The following is a 24,337-nucleotide window of genomic DNA, read 5'->3' as shown; positions in this document are numbered from 1 at the left end:
ATTGAGTTGATATGTAAGTTGGGAATAATAATGGTGGAAGCTGAGGAAGAGTGTTGAGTTTAATTGTTTGGTATCTCCAGCCTCCACAATTATTATTTTAACAATTGCAACATTACACATAGACAACGGAAGAGAAGTTACGGTAGAGTAAGCGAGAGGGCGCTGCATGATTCTCTCTGGGGGTTTTTGTAACAAGTAATATATATGGCTGAGGAAATTGTAATAGATAAATATAATAAAAGTATAAGTGTATTTCAATACGTGTTTTTTATTGCTTGGCGCAAGTGCTCATGCTTCATTATATCAAACATAAATAAAATTATCAATAATCCGCATTACTAATAATAATTCCCTCTGTCAGAAAGGTAGGTTAAATCTGGTTTAGTAGGGGGAAAAGGATTGTTAGTAATGGGGTCAAATAGCCCCATTACGAGCAATGTACCCTGTCAGGTCGACCTCCACGTGGTTCCCCCTGAAAACCATTGTGACTAATTCTAGTTGAATTTGTCAGGATGGGCTAACTGACCTGCTTTCATCCTCATTAGTCATTTATCACTGATACCCCGCCATTGTATACCAATACCGCAGACGAGGTTACCATACCATTATCACCCATAACAAAAAAATCTGGTTTAGTGAAAGCCCAAAAATGTTCTTTTTTATAAAATTCTTGCATATTGGGTATATGTAAGAATTTTATAAAAATTCTTGCATATATATGTTGGTAAATTTTAAAATTAATTGGTAAAACTATTTATTTAACATTGTACAGGTTTTTAAAGTATAAATTTTATGCTTATGGCGCTACCATTGAAAGAATATTATTTTTTATCTGTACTCGAACTCATGAATTCAAAGTTGGCAGCACTGCTTTAATGTCACTTTGACCTTTACTATCACTCAATATTATCAATGTTAAAATTTGAGAATGATAACTGTTCATCTTCCCTAAGAATGAATAAACCCACCAAGAATCTTATCTTTGTATTAAGCCAAATCAACCACAACCAAAACCAATAAACATTACTGGATTACATTAATTGAATCGTTTTGTATTTTCGTCTCGATATTCACTGAATAAGTAATCACTATCATCATGGTTCTTGTAATTCCAAACAAATTGGGTATGTCTTATATTTAATAATGATCCATGCCCTGTTATAACAACAAAAAACTTTATAGCATTTTTTTTTCAGATCCATCAATGATAAAAAATGTTTACATTAATAAACAGAGCGTAGATTCGCAGGTGAAAACAATAATACAAAACAACCCAGTTTACAGCAAAGAAAACTATACAGCTTGGTTAATCAAAGCTGTGACACTCATAGATCTAACCACACTCTCTGGAGATGATACTAATTCAAACGTTAGAAGACTGTGTATCAAGGTACCTAAATACCTATTTCTAGAAATAAAAAATGATGACACTGTTGTAAGTCTGGTCCATGCCATCCAATCTGGACATGATAATTACTACAATGTACATAAAAATAGTTACATTTTTATTACCTGAAATTGACTCACTAATTTAACTGATGGATTTTACAAATTTATGCGTCATGAACAATTATATTATAATAAAAGAAATTAAATAACATTACAAAAATTCTTATATAAAAATCATTACTTATGACTAATTCTGAATATATCTTCAAGTCAATATTAGCAACATGACAGCTAGTGTATGTATATATATTTATAAAAACTATTTCATATTACAGGCTGCAAATCCACTATCCACAGATTTATGCAAACACTTAAAGCTTAAAGAGTGCACTGTGAGAACAGCAGCTGTTTGTGTATATCCTAGTCGGGTAATAGATGCCTATTCAACTATCAAACGAATGGGGCTCACAAATGATCTCATGATTGCTTCTGGTAAAATAAAAATATTATTGTTAAATATTTAGTATGCTTTAGTAATTTTATAAATTTGTTGCCTCTTAAGATTCAACTAATAATTATGAAAATTAATTATATTACTATATATTCTATATTATATATAATTCTTATTCAAACAAGCTTTATCATACATTTTGCATCAACATAGTTGTTGTTACAAACATAAATAGCACTTATTTTGTTTTCAAGTAGTTATAAATGTTAAGTTATTGCAATCCAGAAGTCAGAGCTACTGAATTATGCAGTATATTTCATTTTATATAAAGTTCTCACTTTTACAAAAGTAATCTATGAAGTACACATACTAAAAATCGTAAAAAAAAATACATACACTAACTTAACAACACTATGTTAATGTCATTACAGTTGCAACGGGATTTCCTTCTGGCCTCTATCCTATAAACTCAAGACTAGATGAAATCAAAGCAGCAGTTTTCAATGGAGCTACAGAAATAGATATAGTGGTTGATCGAAGTCTAATACTCTCAGGCAAATGGGAATCATTATTTGATGAGCTGCAGCAAATGAAAACAGCATGTGGAAATGCACATATGAAAGTTATTCTTGGAGTTGGCGAACTTGGATCTTATGAAAATGTAAGTGTGAATTTTATACAGTTACAACGCTAGGTTTAAGGAAGGTTTATTTTATTTTTATTTATTGTTTATTGTACTTACAAAATTACAAACATGTAATATATATTAAACATGTACAACAGGCGGGCTTAACTCTGTAAGAGTTCACTACCAGCAAACCCTAAGTGGAAAGGAGCATTAATTACCATTTTTACCAAATTTATTCAGATGTTTAAGTTACATTTCAATGAACAAGCTATTTTAAAAGCAAAGCTAATACCTAGGACTACCATATTTCAGAATACAGTTAAAAATGGGAGGAATTTTACATAAAAAAAAAAAAAACAAATCAATCTCACAATTTATTGTGTGTTACAATCATATCTGATAATAACCAATAAGAAAGCTGAAAACTAATAAACATAAAATAAAAGAAAGTTATTATATGCATTATTTTCAATTGCTAAATTATTCATCCAAAATATACTGTTCTTATTATACAAAGAGAAAAATTTTATACCCTCTGCTCAGGTATACAAAGCCTCTATGGTGTCAATGTTTGCTGGAGCCAATTTTATAAAGACATCTACAGGAAAAGAAGCTGTGAATGCTACTCTGCCAGTTGGCCTCGTAATGTGCCGAGCTATTCGACGCTTTTATCAACTAACTGGTATTAAGGTAATTATTTCCTTTATTTGTCATAGCTAAAGATAATTTTGGATATTTATAAATTGTAACATAGGTAACTTATCTGTCTGCTTTCTTAGAATAACATAGGATTTATATATCCCAAAAGTCTAACTTTTTTTGACATTCTAATAGATATAAATAATAGCATGAACATGCTATTTTTTACCATAAATTTTATTAATAGTGTAGATTGTTGGCTGTTGAAGAAATTTAAGTTTATAATCATTATAAAATAAGGATAAGCCTTACTAATATTATAAATGTGAAAGTGAGTTTGTTTGTATATCACCATAATGGCTTAACTAATCACTATGCAATTTGGTATACACATACTATATGAAATGGTCAAGGGTATAGCACATACCCAGTTTATATAAAAGAAGGGGAGACAGGAAGTGTCCATTCTGCACTAACCACTATGCAAAATTATAAATTAGTAGCTTTTACCTTCGACTTCATCTGAGTGACTGGGATATGTTTGCTGACCGGGAAAAAAGTCGCCACCTATATCCACAATATAAGCTTAGTACTGCTTATATTGTGGATATAGGTGGCGACTTTTTTTTCCGGTCAGCAAACATATCCCAGTCACTCAGATGAAGTCGAAGGTAAAAGCTACTAATTTATAATTTTATTTTACTGCACAGGAATATATATAATGAATCTATTTAACATATGACTGTAATATTTTACAAACCATAATTTTTGTTACAGGTGGGACTTAAACCAGCTGGTGGTATCAAAACTGCTGAGGATGCCGTCAACTGGCTCGTTTTGGTGCACAATGAGTTGGGTGTGGAATGGCTTACTCCTAAATTATTCCGTATCGGCGCTTCCAGTTTACTCGATGTTGTTGAGAATTATTTGCAACAAAATAATAGTAACTAATCAAAAATTTTATGAAATCATATATTTTTGTATGTAAATTTTTCCTTATACACATTATTGATACTGTTTATGGTAGAGTAGCTAGATACTTTCTGTGATACCTATCTGAGGAAATCGCCAAATATTTTATGATATCTTACAAAATTATACTAAATTTATATTAATGTACATTAATATATTTAGTTAATACTTTTAAAATTATTATTTAAATGGAAAACTTATATTTTTTATAAAAATTTGTATTGAAATTGTTAAGTATAAATAATCTATTTAGATTATTAGGAATCTATTCAGATACATTGTATATTGACAAAAGAGGAAGTCATATGGGTTATAATTATGGTTAATGCATATATATTGTTTTATATAATAAAATAAAAAGTTCAAAATCTAACTGAAGTACTTAATTTTCTTGTACCTATTTAGTATTAAAAACTGTGTGTTATATAGCTTTTAATACTATATATTAAGTATTTAAAGCTATATATTATATTAAAAATTCAACTATAGATATTTATTAGTCAAAATCGATCCGATAGATACAAAAAAATATTTCGGCTTTTATTGATTTCATTATGAGCCTCATATATTTTTTTCTAAGGTATCTCTTATGTACAAACATCATTGAGTTACAATTTTGTTATATTTGTAAGATTACATAAGATATAACTAACTTAAAAGACCTAATTGGTGTTGCCAAATACTATATTAATAAATATACACAATATATTAAAAAGACAGGGGTATTTTCAAGTAATTTATTTTCCTTTGTATACAAATTATAAATTATTCTTATTGAACTTAGTATGACACTTAAATTATATGGTATTACATATACGGTATTATGGTATTTTAACAGGAAGAGGTAAGTAAAGCAGGGACAATTTAAATTGTATATGTATACTTATGACAAGCAAATATTTACGAAAAAATTGTTTTCTATCAATTATTTAGCTAGTATATGATACAAGCTCTGCCTAACTTTGGGAATCGATAACGCTGTCTAATAAAAATAAATGAATTTATTTATTCAAGCATGGTTATCTATGACTTATTTCAAATAATTTTATAGGGGGGTCTAGCTCCTTAAAAAGACGTACACTTAGATATCAGCGACCACTAGACAATTCTGAGGTATTCCACCTGACCTCGTTTTAAAATGTCTGTGATGATTAGCAGAATAATTAAAAGAAAAATTTATTACACAATTGATACGATTGGGTTTTGTGTCTAGTATCTAATATCTTGAAACTATTTTAGGGCAATTACATGTCATAATATACAAACGTAAATGATTTACTTTATCATTTTGTAAACGAATATTGTTTATACTGATATGTAAATTTTATAAATCAATTGTATTTATCATTATGGCATACTGTTGCCTCTTCACTTTCTTGTAATGCTGTTTTTTTTTTGTGTACATATTTAATATAATTGTATCTTTCGTTATCAAATTTGGTTTAATTCATTATAAGATAAATGAGAAAGTAGATCTGTATTTTATGTTAAGAGGTCATGAAGTCCAAAATTAGGATTAATAAAACTAAAATCAATCTTAACTCAATGTGGGACAATTCTGAATGAGAACCATTTCTATTAACAAAGGAATTATTAAAATCTATCAGCACTAAATATAAATCAATATTCACATAAAACCTAACAACTGTAACGTGACTGCCCATTATCCGTACATAGTACATACAGACATACGCACAAATATACAATTTCTCATGATAAGTGAACGTTTACTGTTTTCAAAGTGTCTATATAGTCAAATATAAAATCTTTTTCAACTAAAACAGTAATACGTAATTACAATTACTCTATTTACAATACCTATAAATCTACTTATGTACAGTTATCCTGATATTGGGACAGGATAATCATATAGGTACACTCAATGGAACTTTTATTACAAATATTCACAAAACTCAAAAAGTCCATCACTCCTTTTCTACTGGTGCGTCAGCCTGGAAGCCGTGTTCCGGATGAGCTCTGTAATTCACTACACGGAGCTTTCCACGTTTATCCATGTATCCATAGTGGCCCCTCACAATCCCATCGTTGTCACGTTCCTCGTAACGGAATTGACGATTCTTTCTGTAATGAACACAAAATTTCAATTTGTCTTAACGCGAAGATGGTTGTTGTAACTTTAAAACCTTTGTATGTGTGTCTGATAAAAATATCGAAACTATAATCCGCTCATAAATAAAACCTTTAAAATTGAACATAAAATAACCTTCGCATTCTTAGGTTTTTAGTATAATATATGCTAAGTCCCGTTTATGGAATCATAGTCTGCAAAGAGATAGAGAGGTTTCTTCAGGGTCGGCAACGCGCGCGTAACGCCTCTAGTATTGCAGATGTTTATAGGCTACAGTAAGCACTTACCATCACGGATGCTTGTTTGCCATCTCAATGGTATATATATCTGATTTATAAATACCACCTCTGCCAAAAATTGTTTTTGTTTAAAATCAATCATAAAATATGTTCAAATATGCATCTACATAGTACAATATACGTAGATGCAAGTTTGAGCTTCTGTGTTTATTTTCTGTTTTCATAAGCTCTGTCTTCTGTCTAGTAGCATTAAGTGTAATTTTATCTTCTTGATGTTTCTTTAATTTCTGTATTTTTGTATCAATGATTCCCTCTATTTTAGTATGTGAAATAATTAAGGTTAGGGTATAAGAGCTGACATAATCTTATGAATGAACGCCTCTAAATAAAAATGATTAAAGAAAATATTGATGTTATAGGTATCTGTACATATAAAATTATTAATTAATCTCCATATATTTTTTAAATTCACTACATCTAATTATGAATTTATAGGAATCGGACAACCTCATAGGTCCATCCAGAGGCATTTGATTTATAGTTCCTAATTCATGTAATCACCTCACAATTAAAGAAAACATAAATCTTGCTGAAAGTTTACATACAGAATTTAGTTTCCACTTACACTTCTATATCAGAAGGACTTGTCCCATCTTTATAAAGATGGAACCCAAAAATAGGGTTGTAATATTTATACATACGTATAATGGGTACATGATAAGCACCTTCCTTCTTACAGGACTTGTACAAACAAACATACCTAATTCCACTCAAATAGTTTCAAAAACGTACCCTTTCCCCGTGTCATATCCAAACTGGTAGCTATGCGGTCCCTTCATGCCATGCATGCGGAATTCTGTTCGATCGTCAGAAGCCGGAGGCGCGTTGGGGTCATTCTGTGGAGCCGGCGGTGGAGCCTGCCTTAGTGGTGCAGGGTATACGTTTCCTGAAAATTATATTACCTTTCGATTACAATTTTATTAATTAGATATCATAGAAAGGAGATCATAGTCATAGAGAGACACACCTCAAACCTACTTGTGTTTCCACCACCAAGTAGTTGACTTGCATGGCTGTATTTCATTTTAATTATTGACTATAAGACATAGAAGCTGCCGACCCACCTGATGGAAAATGGTAACCGTCGCCTATAGACATGAGCATAACAAATTATACAAAGTATACATAAGTAGACATAAGTTTCACCCATGATACCCACCATGTGTTGCCATTCCAGAGGACTAAGGTATTATGCCTCAGTACCCTTCAAACCGAAACATAGCCATGCAAAGATAACTGTTTTACGGGTAAAACTCGAATGGGACAGAGATACCCAAACAAACGATTTTTGTACAAAGTCTCCCTCTGGTAATAGATACGAAAGATACTCGGAAATGAGAACACAAAAGGTAAAATAATGGGTGTCATAGTTTATGATGTCCGTGGTGCTACTTATATCTGCAGGCGACGATTACCAATTTTTATCAAGTACAATAAATTTATGTAAAATATAATATATTAATCATCATGCCAATGGATTTCGGCTAATGGCCATTTTATTATGTGTAGATATAATAGATTTTTATATTTTAAATAAGATTTTTTTGTGTACAAAAATTCTAAAAAACTATGTTTTTTCTTAGTTTTAACTGTCATATCGTATCATTATAGTTTTTTATACCTATTGCAGGCAAGCAGAGTGCCAAGTTATCCAAAGAAATATCAAAACTATATCAAGAACAATATATAGGTATAACGACATGTGTAAGTGTACGTGTGTACGAACATTTAAAATAAAGTAGTTAACCACTTACTTATATCCTCGTTTTCAATAATATAGTTGATGAAGTAACTAGACAAACCTACCTACCTATTATAGAAAATACAATGGGACAAAGACAATAGAACGAAACATTATTACCGTTCTGATCTAAAAACTCCTAAAAACGTAAGTACCTACTTACATGTTTTATGTTATGTTAAGTTATTAAGTAATATATGTATATGTGTAAAATTATAATTAAAAATATGAAAAAAAGCTATATAATTATGTATACCTATATCTTTGTCAATTCTGAACCAACTTTAATAACTCTTTTTGCAATTATTAATGTTTACTCCCGTGTTAATTCCATTCTATTTTTTTTCGTTTTTAGTCAATCTTTATGAAAGAAAATTAACAATATTAAAACTATGCTTTTTTTCACACATACGTCCAGGATATCTGTGGTGAGTTTCAGAAGTTTCTGGCTCTACGGGACTTGTTTCACCATATGTGTCTGCCGCAGATGGCTGCTGTTCCTGAAAACAATGCAAATGATCTCATTACAGTTATGTCTACAGTAGGTTGTTCTATGTATACCTATAGTACCTCTTATTTTTAAGCAACTTAAAAAAGAGGTTCTCGATTATAATTGTTTATTTACTACCATGTTGATTTCATATAAACTTTGTCATGATTCAATTTAATTTAAATTTAGATCATCTCTCAATCATGTCCTGAATGAACCTCGTACGATAATTCTTTATATATTATGATTTCAACAAAAAAAAATATAATGGCAATGTCGCAATCTTTTATTCAATTTTGTATTTGTCTAAAATATATTTATACTAGCTTTTACCCGCTACTTCGTTTGCCACCTCAGCTTTTACTATATATGCACACCTCCAGCGAGATGTATCTATATAGCGCTGATTTTTAGTGCCCATTTTTCGGATGGGAGATTCAATACACTGAATAAAAAAATAGTACATGTATACCAAATTTAATCGAGATTAAGTAACTCTTTAAGGCTCTATAAGATAACAAACCAACAAACTTATTTTCACATTTATAATGATAGCAAGAAAGTAAGGGTATAAAATATATCATCATTATCATCATCATCATCATATCAGCCTTTAAATGTCCACTGCCGAACATAAGCCTCCCCTTGGGGGGTTTTCCCGTAGTTGCCTTGCTTGGCAAGCGGCTTGGCAACCTCAGTTAGGCTTTTAGAGATATTTTAAAAGGAACGCTGCTGCCCATCCTTCGCCTTCCTTTAGTCGACTCTTACGACACCCACAGGATAGGAAGGGGTGGCGTATTCTATGCCGGGACGGCGATAAAATATATAATACAATTCAATATTAATACCAAAAACTTAGGTATATTATAAATTAAAATATTTAAAAATTGAGACGAGATCGTAAGGTTTTCTTTTCTAATAATTAAATACATTATTAAAAAAAAATAGTAACAGCCGCTAAAGCTCAGTATACTTACATTATCGTTATTCACTTCCTCGTTTTTCAATTGACGCTTTAGCTCGGCTTGTTCGTACAAAAATCTCTTTTTCTCTTCAGGATTTCCGTAGTCGTATATTCCTTCTTCGTTCGTTATTGGCACTGGTCGAAATGGCTGTGCAGGTTTAGCTCTGGGGACTTCTAACAAAGTGTCCTCGGCGAATTGTACTATTGGTATGGGAACAGGTTTGAATGACCCAGGATACTTTTTGGGATATAGTTTAGTTGGGTTTCTAAATTTCAAGATAGTTGGTTTAGGTGGCGCAAGATACGAAACTAATTTCGGGTTTTCTGGTTTAATTCTCAAAATATTTTCACCTTTCGCATAAATGGGTTTCATTTTATCTTTGACTGGTGAATAATCAGCAAACTCTTGATTTACCTGTTCCGCAGGCAACTCTAGAATCTCTGAGGGAGTCGATACTGTGTATTCGTTCGGGGCGTTTACTAATGGTGGCTCTAATCGATCTGACGGTACAGGCACAATGACTTGTTCTCGAATAAGGGCTTTTGCACCACGTAGTCTTTGTTTCACAGGAAAACTTTCATATCTGTCATTACCTTGACTTAAAAAAATTGGTATCATACCACTTTCTGGTCTCTGAGCCAACAATTTACTAGGTGCGCTCTGTGATTGTGCAGGTATTGGGTACCAATCACTTTGCTCTCCTGGTTCTGTAGGTGTATAATAATAGTCTGTCGCTTTCTCTGCAGATGGAGGTAAAAGGTACGTCGCTGGTGTTGCAATATCAGACAGCACTTCTGCAGGCTTATGTGGATCTGGAGGTATAAGATAGCCATCTAAATGGCCTTCTTCATCAGAGGAAATATAAACGGGATTTTCCTGTGTTGTATTAGCATTATCTGTTGATAATTCTGTAGTATTCTTGTCGTTATTATCAACAGGTACTTTTATTGCAAAACTAGAAATTATTACAGTCACAATCTGGAACAATAAAACAGAATAATTATACGTGGTTAATTAAAACGATACACACGATTAAGTTCTGTTGGAGGTCTATAATAAAAAGTTTAATAAGCTGAATTACCCAACCTCTAAAATAAATGACCAACGAAAAATATCCATCACAATTTCATTTTTTATCGGAGAACGTCACGTAACCTTTTATTACCAAAATCTGTGTCACAATTATAGAAAAAGTATATGATAAGACGAAAAAGACTTCATGATTAGCGTAACCGTGCCGGCTGCTATTAACAGCCTGAGTTTGGTTCAATATCACATTGCATATTGGTACACTTAACACTTTCATAAGTAAGTATTATATATGCTGTTATTTAAATTATTCCAAGTCTATGATCTTATATGTCATACAAATAATAGTCTTAATACAAATTATTCGATAGACCTATTTCAGATGTTTGTCATATTAATATAATAAATAATGTAATAAATGAGACCAACTTGATTGTATTCTCTCAAATACACAAAAAAACTATCAAATTTCGGTTGGAGAGTTGAACAGTTAGACCAACTCAAGTAGACCAACAGTAAGCCTTATCGATAATAAAATAATCAAATATTACGTAACATAAAACACGTATCATAAAAAAATACAGGCGATTTAAGTACCTCATATCTTTTTTTAATTTTAAATACCTGACTGAGGTTGCCAAGAGTGGCAACTACTTGCAAAACCCCCTAAGGCGGAAGCTTATGTTTAGCAGTGGACAGTTAATGACTGATATGATAATGCTGATGAAGTATCAAAATATATCACAAGGACATAGAATAGAATGTAAGTTATTTTGCTATTTATATACACATTCCTTTATAATTAAATACCTGTCATTTTTGTGAATTGTAAATTATTGTAGAAATACCATCAAATGGACTGTATACTTACTTGCCACCTTCGTGGTATAAAAATTTTTTATTAAAACATGAAACATGTAAATTGTATTCCAATAAATATAGTGATTGGCCTTTTGGTTCCGGCATAATACAGGCCACCCCTTACTTTCCTGTGGGTGTTGTAAGAGGCGACTAAGGGATCTTAATTGTAGAGGGATAGGCAGCAGTATTCCTCTTAAAACATCTCTAAAAGCCTAATTGCGGTTGCCAACCCGCCGGCCAAGCGTGGCAACTACTGACAAAACTCCACATATGAGGAAGGCTTATGTTCACCAGTGGACAGTTAATAGCTAAAATGATGATGAATTATGGTGATTAAAAAGATTTCGAAGTAAGCGGATTTGTAACACCATCATTCACATCATTTACATTTTATGATAAATATAGGAATGGCAGTAAAATAACAGCCTATCACATAAAAAATGGTAAGTAGTATACTATCACATAAAAAAAATAAAACTACATATTACCTTTAAATAAATTGTTTAAATGATATAATAACAAAATTCATTTAATTATATCAGTTGTAGTTAATATAGTATAGCGAATTACGAAATGCCTATTTTCTTGTCGTTATTGTATCTAAGTGGGTACGTAGTTACATTACGTCATAAATTGGGTCGTAACGCGGTTTGGAAAGCAATTTATATCTGTCTAAAATGAATCAAATAGAACAATATTTCAATATAGAATATTTAATCTGTTTTTATTTTGTTTATTATCATTTAGCCATGTCTTTTTCGAAATTGCTTTCGAAATTTATATTAAACCAGCAACTTACCATAGCTTTGCATGAATATAAATTAGGATAAATTGCAGGTAAGTATATAAAACTTTCGGAAAATATATCTTTATACGACAGTAGAACGTGCTTAAAAAATAAACGTAAAAACAGACATACGTTGACAGGGACTTTTTATACTATTTAGAGATAACAACAGGTATATAATTAATGCAAAAACCTAGACTTTTTTTATTTTATACATAATTATTACATTGGAAAGACTAGCCAAGATTGTTTACTACAATATCGACCCATTTAGTGGAAGCTATTCCGATAAAAAAAGAACAGTAGAAGTATAAAACATAAAATATTTAATTGTCTTGTTTATTCCGTATATTGTATAATGCAAATAATATACTTGTACATTCATTCATTCATTCAATATATAGACAACTTCCAAAAGTGGAATTTCTTAATTTGTCTGAAATTTCTTGTGTATACCAAAGAAAGAAAGAAATATTAATATTCAAGTAAATTTCATTTTAAGCATTTTTGAATAACCATTTTTTATAATTTAACCCCCTATTACAAATGCAATTTTAACTAAGAACAACGAACAAGAAACCCTACTGTTACTTTTCGGAAAAATTGTATTTTGTACATTATGAATTTGTATAAATAAAACTACTAAGTAGTACAAGAATGTAAATATTAAGATATTAGTTTATAAATAGTATTAGAATAAATTTATAAATTAAGTCACTTGCAGTGCCCAAAGCAGGTAGTCCCTACAGGTAGTACCGGTTCACGAGTACGACCGACAATGACTGGCGTCATTACACTCAGCCATATTTCAGGAAACTCAATAACCTGGCCAACTCCGCCACCACCAGTCTGAATATTTTAATAAGCTGACTTACTCAAAATACCCGACCAAGTCATAGCTAATTTGAAATAATCTTATACTACTATATAGCAGTCACAGTATTCACACATTACACAACAATAAGACATGTGGTAATTAATAAGAACTGTCATTGTCTTCGCCAATTTCGAACCAATTTTGATAATTATTTTTACATTCAGTATAGGTATTTACTATACTAAAATCTTTAAGTATATACAGATGGTTTCTAGGAGAAACTACGTGAAAGTGTAAGGTTTCTTTAGGATCAACAACGCGCACGTGACATCCCTAGTGTGGCTTCCATAGGTTATAGTAACTGTTTACCATCTGACGGGCTATATGCTTGATAGCCACTTTCATGCTATAAAAAAAGCCTGACAGTGTATATTGCTAGCAACGTGGACTAAAGTCCCTGTCAATCATAAATAAATATATCCTCTTATATAAATAGGTAAAATTAAGTTTTATTGGTGTATGAGCAATTATTATTTTGTCTTATAATTATATATATACGAATACTTATTATTCTGCCTAAAGCTTTAATATATAACTAAATAAAGCACATATAACTAAATAAATTCCCAAAAAATGTCAAAGAGACACCCTAAATAAAAGTTGTAAATTGTGTGACTGATTATTCAATATAGAGTCCATCCACTAAAGTTAAAACACGTAATTTATATACAAAGGGCAATAATAAATAAAAAACATATAAAATGAATGCATTGCTAAGTACACCAAAACGTTGATGTAATGTTTTATTATATGTAGCCAAGAATGTTACGTTTTCTGAACCTACCTACTTATAGAAATCGAATAAGTTTCCATACAGAGAAGGTCTATACGGAAATCCACATACCTACAATCTAGATCAGCAAGTGTGACATAAGTAGATGGTACCCTACAGATACAGGAACTATCGCAAAAACAAATTCAAACTAAAGCAACATATTTGTATAATGTTTGTAACATTATACAACATCACAACACTGTCTGTCTACCTACTTACCTATAAAGACACTAAACACCAACATTAAAACAAAAACGAAACATAAATCTGTAATCACGATCACCGGAGAGAAATGGACCGTGTACGGAAGTATTTTATTTTTTACAAGCGTGTTTTGTAACACTAATCGTCCACTGACGTACCTATATATTTATTTATTATATACGTAATATTTCAAAATTTGGGTGCTACCGAACTTTAAGAATGTCCTGTTTCATTTAAATATTTTTAAAACGTGTAAACGAAGGACAGTCCTTGGCGTACACATTTGTTTATCGGAATAGAACATAATGATATTGAGTGTAACGCGCTCTGTACATTTATGCGTCTGAACAAAAGGGAAACTGTGTCCTCTGTGGATAAAAAAATGTCACTTGTCTTTGCAGATCTTAATAATAACAATCTTTATTTCTGGCTCAGAGAATTTCCAATGTATCTGACCGTGATAATCGGTTTAATAAAAAAAAAGAGCAACAATCTGTTTAGATCATCCTAGTACATGTACAAAACACTTGCTTACCGATTATTTCCATACTTCACAAGGTAATGTCACAGTACAAAGAACTACTTTTCATACAGTAGTTTCACTAAGAGATCTATATAGGGTAACTTTTGAGGAAAGGCGAGGGCGAGGGAATATCGAACTGCCATGTATTCTTTCGGTACCTGACAAATGTTAACGCATGCATTATTAAACTAATTTAATATTTTGGACATTTTTAGTTTGTTTATATAAGTATATAAATATTGCATATAACTTTTTTTGGATATCGTCTGTAATTAGTTTAGGTTTGCTAATCTAAAAAAATATTCTTTGGATTTTGATAAAAATTATATATATCAATATCTTCAGTTTTGAAGTAAGTTTTAGGTAATTCTATGCATGTTTGGCCAAGCTTTGTCATGTTATTATCACATTTATTTTCAACCAACTTCAATAAGATAAGATGAAACCTAAAATTAGCCAATTTGGTTTTAATCTCCTCCTATTAAAAAAGACTTAACTTGTCCAAACTTGACCACACTTGGGCAAAATGACTAAATTTTGCTCAATTTAGCCAAGCTTGTCCGCAGTTGCTTAACACAACTGAACTCGACACTAGACTCGACTCTCCTAAATTTAATTAACTACACTTACTGATTTGGTCAAGTCGAGTCAATTCGTGTAGAGCTTGAAATTTACTCAAATTAAAGTTTAGAATTAATTCTAAATTCAATTCTTAAAAATTGGTAGTTTTCATTTTAGAATATTATAAAAATTAAAAAACTGTTTAAATTCGCAACAAAATTATTCAGAAATAATATTCATATCAAAACTGTGAAAACAGGAATACTCTAATTGAGAATCTCCTCATTTTGAAATCGATTGAGAATAAATATGACAACCCTTGCGACGAATATGGCATAACAACAAATTTCTATAAGCGATAAATCGCTGTGCTAATATTGCTTATAATGTGTAAACGTTGTCAAAATACTATTAAGCTTCTGTGATATTTAAACCTATTTATTATTACATATATACTGGTATAATCCAAGAATATTACTTAGGTACATTATATTTATTGATAAGTATGAAAACATAGAAAAAAGAAAATCTAAAGTGAAAGTTTATAAAGATGATTATTACATCACTCTTACAACGCCTGAATGGATATGAATGAAATTTAGTAAGTACATCGACTACTACTATATATACTAAATGTATACGAATAGGTATACTTTTTAAAAGCCGCGGGTTACTTGCAACTAAGGTTGCCATCCGTCCGGGTTACCACGGATTTGTCCTAGTTTAGAGGGCATCCGGGGAGCGTGAGGGCGGGGCTAATCCGGGTTTAAAAATTTCAAGTCTTGAGCCATAAAAAAATTTAACTGATTATTAAAACAATTATTAATTATGTAACAAACTGTAATAAGATTCTGTTTTGTTAGGTACATTTAAAATGATAATAAATCTAATTTTAGTCTGAAAATAAATAAAAAGGTTATTTATGACATTTTTAACTGTTTTTTTATTACACTATGTTTAAAAAACCTGTTGATTTTTCCTGGTTCTGGGCTCTAAAATCCGGGGGTTTCACGCGCCTTGTCCTGGTTGCCAAATTTTAGAGATGGCAATCCTGCTTGCAGGTAGTGATATAAGTAAATATTAATTGCATAGTGTATTCTGATATAAGGTACTTGTAAAATATATATCTACTATTGATGCCATTTATCAAGATAAGAAATCTAAATAAACATTTTTTTTTTTCATAAGATATCAGTATTTTTTAACCATTACCAAAAATAAAAAATCTATTTCTCTCGCAAATGTATATACGAGTACGAAAACGGCACTTATTTTGCGTGCCCATTTTTTGCCAAAACTTCTTGAACTCCGGTACAACTTTCTGTTTGAACTTCCTACTTGAAATTAATGTCGAAAATTTTAGACATTAAAACAGCATTACAACTGGTAGTAACTGTTACTTTAAAAATAATATTAAATGAATAGAAATGGGTTAGTTGCCTTCACGATTCATTTATTTAAATCCTTTTTAATATATGTATAACAACTTACCTACATAATGAGAATTTCAGAATTTCCCTCTGAAACCACAGAGTAAACCCCCAGCTATTTATCAAGACAACTTATGAATAGATGCTATATAGTTATAGCCCCTGTTTTAAATTTCTGCGTTCAAAATACATGCAAATAAGTAACAAAAATCACTTCTTAAACGAAATTCTGTTTTACTAACTAATGCCTGTCTCTACGTCTACCCAGAACTGAGTTTTATGTTCCTTACTTAAAAAATGATCGAATCCCGAAACTTTCATCCCCTATTTCATCCCCTTCTAGTTTTATTTTCCAACATACTACAAGATCCAAAGGTCAAAATTGTATTAAAATTCACTATAATTACTTTCGCATTTATTATTATTTTCGATTTAGATGCCCCAATTAAATGTCTTTACATGTCTATCAAAAATCTGTTAACCTTTTAATGAAAAAGTGTCAAACCATTGAAGTTTAAAAAAAATACAATCAAGTTAAAAATACAATTATTTTGATAACTCAACTAAATCCCTAATAATGATAGATATTAAATACTAAAATTTAAACCACTTTTATTCCGCGACGAAACTATTAAATTAAACATTTCAGCACGTACAATTTCGATATTCTTATTAACGCTAAACTTGACCTATGGTAGATATCAATAATGAAATCGAGGCTTCAAATCGCTTTACTGTAAAAGCATTCCACTTTCGCCAAATTAAAGTAACTTTGGTCACGAAATACTTACCGAGAAGTGCCTAGTTATTCGCCCGAATTTCAAAAGAATCTAACGATATCTAGTTAGTTAGTATCCTAAATGCAAAAATTATTTCCATGCGATTTCCTACCTCATTTAGAATAAGTATCTTTGATTCTAATATCTAACTAGGTATCTGTAATTTAATTTGTTATGCGGTTTTGGTCGTAATTAAATATTCGAACTACCCATTTTGTCCTTGTCTTTGCGATAACAAAGTATATAGGTATCTACTCAGATACTTAATTCTTACAACGCACCGTACCTACTCTATATAGTTATCTATTGTATTCATTGTTTATTTTTAGTTACATATAAGTAGTACTATATAATAAGGAAGCGATTACGCTATGCATTTATTGTATAAAGTTAATATGCCAGTTGACAAGCATTTGGAATAACAATTTAGATCCAAAGAATATGCAATGTTTTTTTATTAAATCTCACTGTTTAGGGTAACTTATATAAATAAAAAATAAATCATTGATTTTATATATTTATATGATAATTTTATTTCTATTACTGAATAAATTTATTCTATTTCTATATCGCATGGCAGATTACTAATTATATCTTTTACTACTATGTTTTTTTTATTATAATAGTATGATTCAAGATGGTTCAACAACTTTAACTCATTGAAAAATTTGTTGTCATGATACATTACATATCTACTATTTAACAAACTAGTATATATTGTAACAAAAACAAATATGAACACATACAATAGATATAGGTACACTAAATTAAAACATTTTTTGTAATATAAAATTTATTTGTTAACTAGAAAAAGTTTAATGTCCATGTTTGCCTTCAAGTTTATTGACCATATCACAGATATACGTATTCACTAGTTTTAATATGAGCTAATACTAGTTCTATACACAGAAAACTTGTCTGCATTCCGTGTAGCGTCAGATTAAGAATACAAGTTGTCACCTACACCCTTTCATCCTATGATATCATTAAAGCCAACTTAACAAAGTACAATACACCAAACGAATACAGAATACAATAGATAGAAAGGAATGAATGCACCCGAGAAATACAAATTATACCAGGTCGCTTGATAGCTTTTATTCTTGTTCTATGAGAGATACCCGTGATCAGCAATAGAATATGAATAGATTTATATGATTATATTTTTTATAAATATATGTAAGCTTATCTACAATTTTTGTTTCTGTTTTTTTTTTCTAAACATCTAGACTGGGTTTCTATGAGCTTTTCAGTAAATGGCTAAGTATTTTTTAATAACATATTTTTGACATAAATCCATTTTTTTATTATTTTAACCATTAACTGTCCACTGCTGGATATAATCCTTCCCCATAAGGGGAGTTTTACCAGTAGTTGCCATACTTGGCAAGCAGGTTGGCAACCGCAGTTAGGCTTTTAGAGATGTATTAAGAGAAACGCTGCTGCCTATCCCTCACCCTCCTTAGCGCCTCTTACAACAACCACGGAAAAGGAAGGGTAGCATAGGATGACACATTCTATGCTGGGGCAAACAGACATAAATCCACTTAAATAAATAAAAAAATACTTATAAAAATATATTTATATCAGCTACTAGTGCTTTTGTAGGCAATAAATAAATAAGTAAATATAGCAAATACATTCTTAATAAAACAAAACACCAAGATTCCAACGCTTGTTTATTTCAAACTCTAAATAGGTATTTTACATTGCTTCGACTGGTACTACATTCTGGGAGACCACCTACATTTTATTAAAACCAGTTCCTTGCAGTCAATATTCCTCTAATAAACCGAGTGTTTTACTTATTTTGTGGTCAGGGCTAATGGTCCGTCTGTTTACTTTCTAGGACTACTTAGGTATCTAGAAAGTGTACGCTTTGAATAGACAGGGACGGTAATCGATATCTTTGTGGCCGCATTCGAAGGTGTTGATATCAACAAATAAGTACTATGAATTAGAACCGAGGACCGAATCTGAACAATTACTTTTGATAATGACCGCGAATGTCGTTATGGTTACCATCTGGACTGATGTTCAGTCATGGTTCTCTCTTTGTGAAGTCGTAAATACTTAATAATCGTGATAACTCGCTTTAGCAATGTTGTCACAAAATACGTCTATGGTACTTTATATCGAGTACCATAATCTAAAGAAGTATAATAATAATGAAACTTGTTTATTACTTAGGTAAATTTGAAATAAATACAATGTAGGATTAAAAGAACAAGGTATAATTGTAAATTACAATATACATAACTGATAATAAGTATATAAATGTAACTTACAAGTGCAATAAAGAATACCTACTAATTCATGTTTATACAGAACTTATGTATGTTTAGTTCTATTTTTCAATTTACACGAGGTACACTTTCTTTAAATACAATACAATTTATGTGCATAAACAAGATTAAAAAATAGAATACTTAAAAATAATACAAAAATATATATACAACTATAATTGACTAAACCTACTATAGAAGTTGTCACATAGTACAAAATATATAGTGAAATTACACTGTTACATGATCCGAAATGGAAACAATAATGCCTGAAGGGTACTATGGCGTCACAGTATAATCTGTGATGTCTATGGGGCTGTTTATATCTATAAACTACAGATACCAATTTACACCAGGTAGGCCTTCAATTATCCAACTGAGTCGCATTAAGAAAAGAAAGTAATACTTATCTTTCGTGTTTTGAAGGTTTAATATTTTTTATGATTTCGATTCTTAAATCGCCATTTATTAAAATTCGTATTTATAAAACTCAATAGTTTTTTGTTTCTTTAATTTTTCATCGATCTATATTCGTAAACTAAAAATATTAAATAATTCATGAAGGTAAAAATACGAACTACTCACCTACTTAAATAATACTTTGAACTTTATAAAGGTAAAGGCAATATACGTTACAATGATAAATCTTGATACTAGACTATTACTAGTGCCCAGGAACTGGTTGGAGCTTGAAAATAGGTAAATAGGTATCTATGCAAACCTGTGAACACGAGTGCCTATTAATAACTTACCACCTTAGGGATGTCATATGCACACTATTGGGTACACTATACGGAACAGTTTGTAAAATCGTCTGTTTTAATGTTTGCATAGTGCTACCTGCAGTATAAACATTATAGCAGGCGCATCATTATTATTACAAACTACATTACAACAGCATTACAAAGTAGGGTTTTATTTACTCAACAAGTGCCTATGTATACGCTGTAAAAACTGTAATTAACTAGCATTTACTGTGGAATATATAATTAATTATATAAAAAGCTGTCGTTATCCCAAATAAACTAAATAAATTAATTAATTTACATATAAAATGGAAATATTTATATATTCAACTTACCAACGTTCTCGGTCTGTATACATTGTTTTACACAATATTTTAAAATTTTTATGTTCACTACTAAAAATGTAGAGCAACGTGTTACGTTGATCCATCTAGTGGAAAATGGTACCTAAGAATCAGCTATCGATGTAACATTTAATTTTATCTAAAATTAGTGGAAGGAGTTTGTTTGTGACAATGAGAACGTCTCATTGTCATCTCTGAAAACCATCATGATACATTCCTGATGACATACACTTACTTTATTACCATCTACAATCACGGGTACCAGTGCAAACCAATAATATTATATGAGATAACGTATTTAAGATTCTCGAAGAGATACGTTACCACTTTTGAGGAATATTGAGTTAGGCTTATTGTTTTATATATATTATACTTTTCCGACTAAAAACTTAAATGTGCACACATTTCACCCCCAATCATATAATAAAACTAACCAATCAATAAAACCAGAAATTTGATAATTTATGCATTCAGTATTTTAAAAATTCCTACCAGTAATAAGAATAGATTCTGAGCAGATAATGCCGAGCGGTTTCCTTTTATTTAGGTACCTGCTAATAGAGATTTCCCACAGAGATATATTCAATATTTTACAAATGTACTTAAAGGTAACTTATAAAGATTTAAACTATTATTTGCATTTGGAAAAAAAGATATTATATATTCGTATAGCATAGCCGGAAGTGGATATATGCGCAAAGCATAGAATATGCACGCATATAGGGAAAATCTGTGTTCAGCAGTCGATAGATATAGGTTGAAATGATGAAGGGTAATCCACGTAATGAAAATATGTAACAATATTGCCAACGTTGTTATACATATATAATTAGATTGTATATCAGTATAGGATTCTATCAGTACCTAGAACCTTTGTAATCTATTGTCTAATTTTACATAGACAAGAAACAAATTGTTCCTTTGTATTTTACCTGCATTTCTTTTTTCGACTAATTTTGCTCACACAGAAGTGAATATGTTATATAAAGAAAATAAAGTCCTTAGTAGAGTCGTAACTATGCCATTTAACCATTAGTAAATACTATGACTCATTTGAATACATATATGCCCACTGGAAGAAAGTAGATAAAGTGAAAAATATAATAAAATTAAAATATGTTTTCTAATTTAAAATGAAAAACGTTAGCGTACCGGAATTAGGAAACTAGCAGCCCTACCATTTTTAGTAATAAATAATGCTGGTATAATCTTGTTGGTATCAGCTACAGGTAGTCCGCTAGAGTGTACTTTCTAAATTCAAAACATCGGCGACAACAGATTACCTAGAAGGTCGTTATGGGACTACGATACCCATTTAACGGAGTATTATAGTTTTAATGAGTTCTCGTCTTACCGACAGACAAGAGATATTGAAATGAAAGTGAAACTAATAAGTAACTACCGAACTAACAAATCGCAAGGGAAATTCCGTTGTGTTAGAAATTCCTTGTCAAGTATTTTCAAGTTCGTTGAACATTTTAAAAGCAATAATGACAAAACATCTGCGAAGTAAACAATAGGAAACTGTCATATAAAATTGCAACCAAATTGTGCCTTTGTATGTATTAGTATCTGGATAGATAATAATGCATTTAATTTAATAATTTAAGGTGATCTTACCTATAAGTAAAAAATAACTATTATTTATTTTCTTCACTATTCTTCTTCCTGTCTCATTCCTGTATGATTGTAACTAATAATTATTAATTTTATTTTTATTTATTTATTCTCTACTAATACCAAAATTATTTTTGTATGATACCAAAGATATGATTAGAATTGACTCTATCGATTGAAATGATAATAGAATATCTACGGAACAACTTGATTTATTTACGTTTTAACAACCTTTGCATGAATAAGTATAAAATGTTTATAAGCGCAAACCCGAATTATAGGTCATTGACAAAACCTGGAAAAAAGTAATGAATGGCCAAATGATATTGAAAGAATGAGGAAAAGTATCGAAAGTGACTATAAGGACGAGACACATGGAGGAGGAGACAGTTTAAGTTAATCCAATATGTTTTACACCAATAAAAATATTTATAATAAATGTCTAGCAAAATCCAAGCAAAGGATATAATGAAGCAATTTCCAAGCAAAAGATTTTTTTTGTACTTTCGCCATTTCAATAACAAATTCAATAACTTGCCAAAAATAATTGTTGAGGTTTTGTTATAACTTAGAATTTCAATACAAATATAATGAAATAACTATGAAAAGTAATTATAGATAGTTAATAACATTATTCCCGTATTAATTTTCTACAAGACATGCAAATATGCAATTGTTGTTTTTTAGAATTCTGTAATTAAATTAAATATAAAAAATATTTAAAAATAATAATTACAACTATAAAAATAACTTACACAGAATAAATGACGCCACATGTTAACGAATGTTCAATATTTCAAGTTCACTAGATATTAACTTTTGAAATTTTCGCCACACGAATATACAGTTTATAGCGTCGTCGTTTAACAGCTTCCCGCCCAACACTATAATGCGCTCGCGCCTTCTCGACCGTACTTAATAATGGAAGCGAACGGCAGTTTTGCTCGGATTTTATATAACTTCAACGAATCTCCACTGCACTGTACACTGCACGTCAAGATTCGATTCAGTTCCAAATGTTGCTTTGTTGACACGAGTTAGATAATCCTAATGGTACCCCCATCATAATTTACAAAATCATCCATGCATGAAATTATCAGACTTAAACAAATAAATTAATTGTAAAGTTTTACTAGTAACAACATAAAAAGTGCGTAAAAAGTAGGCTCTCTAGCAGTTCAGTCAAATCTTGTGTCATCAGTGCCAATTTACGTGACAAAAAGTATAAATTGAAACTACGGAAAGTATGCCGCCGGATTGTCCCCAATAACCCGAAGTTTAATTACTGAGTGATAAATACCTTGCAACATTTTTTTTATGCAACTTAGAATGACAAACAAGCTGACGGCCCATCTGATGGAAAGTAGTATCCGTCGGCTATAGACATGAATAGTATCATGGACATAACAGATTATACTGTGTCACCCATGATACCCCTCATGCGTTGCTATTCCTGAAGATCAAGATATTATGTCATTGTACCCTGTAATTTCACGGCCTTCCAAATACAACTGCTTCACTTTTGTACAGTCTCCCTCTGGTAAAAACATGTCTCTCTTTTCGTTATAATTATCCAATATAAATAACAAAAACACATAATTGTAGATAGCATAACCATACAAAAAAAGTTTAGCTCCTAACTACGAGTATATAGAGCAGCAACTTTTCATCAACAACATAAAATTATAATAATTACATTTTTTATTCTTTACATGTAAAATATAGCCGATACCTAGATAAACATAGGTACTTATGAATACAAATGTTTGATTGACCGGATATTATCGGTTGCTGAGTTTCTTCAAAATCAAGATTTTGTTAAAAAAAATTAGTAGGAAGTCAGTGGATGCAAGTGA

General features: G+C 30.7%; 2 protein-coding genes across 2 annotated transcripts; one reads left to right on the top strand and one right to left on the bottom strand.

Annotated features, from left to right (window-relative positions):
• Window positions 1–880: 880 nt before the first annotated feature.
• LOC113511624 (deoxyribose-phosphate aldolase) lies at window positions 881–4,667 on the top strand. The gene is made up of 6 exons (XM_026895293.3): window positions 881–1,124; window positions 1,197–1,390; window positions 1,725–1,881; window positions 2,272–2,501; window positions 3,012–3,158; window positions 3,885–4,667. Exons 1-6 carry the CDS (start codon window positions 1,097–1,099, stop codon window positions 4,056–4,058), a joined length of 930 nt encoding a protein of 309 aa, XP_026751094.1. The 5' UTR covers window positions 881–1,096; the 3' UTR covers window positions 4,059–4,667.
• A 135-nt stretch (window positions 4,668–4,802) lies between these two features.
• LOC113511623 (uncharacterized) lies at window positions 4,803–23,417 on the bottom strand. Its single transcript, XM_026895292.3, has 5 exons — window positions 23,237–23,417; window positions 9,676–10,641; window positions 8,621–8,708; window positions 7,200–7,353; window positions 4,803–6,161 (listed from the first exon to the last, which is right to left on the bottom strand). Exons 1-5 carry the CDS (start codon window positions 23,255–23,257, stop codon window positions 6,005–6,007), a joined length of 1,386 nt encoding a protein of 461 aa, XP_026751093.1. The 5' UTR covers window positions 23,258–23,417; the 3' UTR covers window positions 4,803–6,004.
• Window positions 23,418–24,337: the final 920 nt, after the last annotated feature.

The sequence above is a fragment of the Galleria mellonella genome, unplaced genomic scaffold (genome assembly GCF_026898425.1).
Source record: "Galleria mellonella isolate WM207_F2 unplaced genomic scaffold, CSIRO_AGI_GalMel_v1 utg117, whole genome shotgun sequence".
Lineage (NCBI taxonomy): Eukaryota > Metazoa > Arthropoda > Insecta > Lepidoptera > Pyralidae > Galleria > Galleria mellonella.
This window is presented reverse-complemented; position numbering and strand designations above follow the sequence as displayed.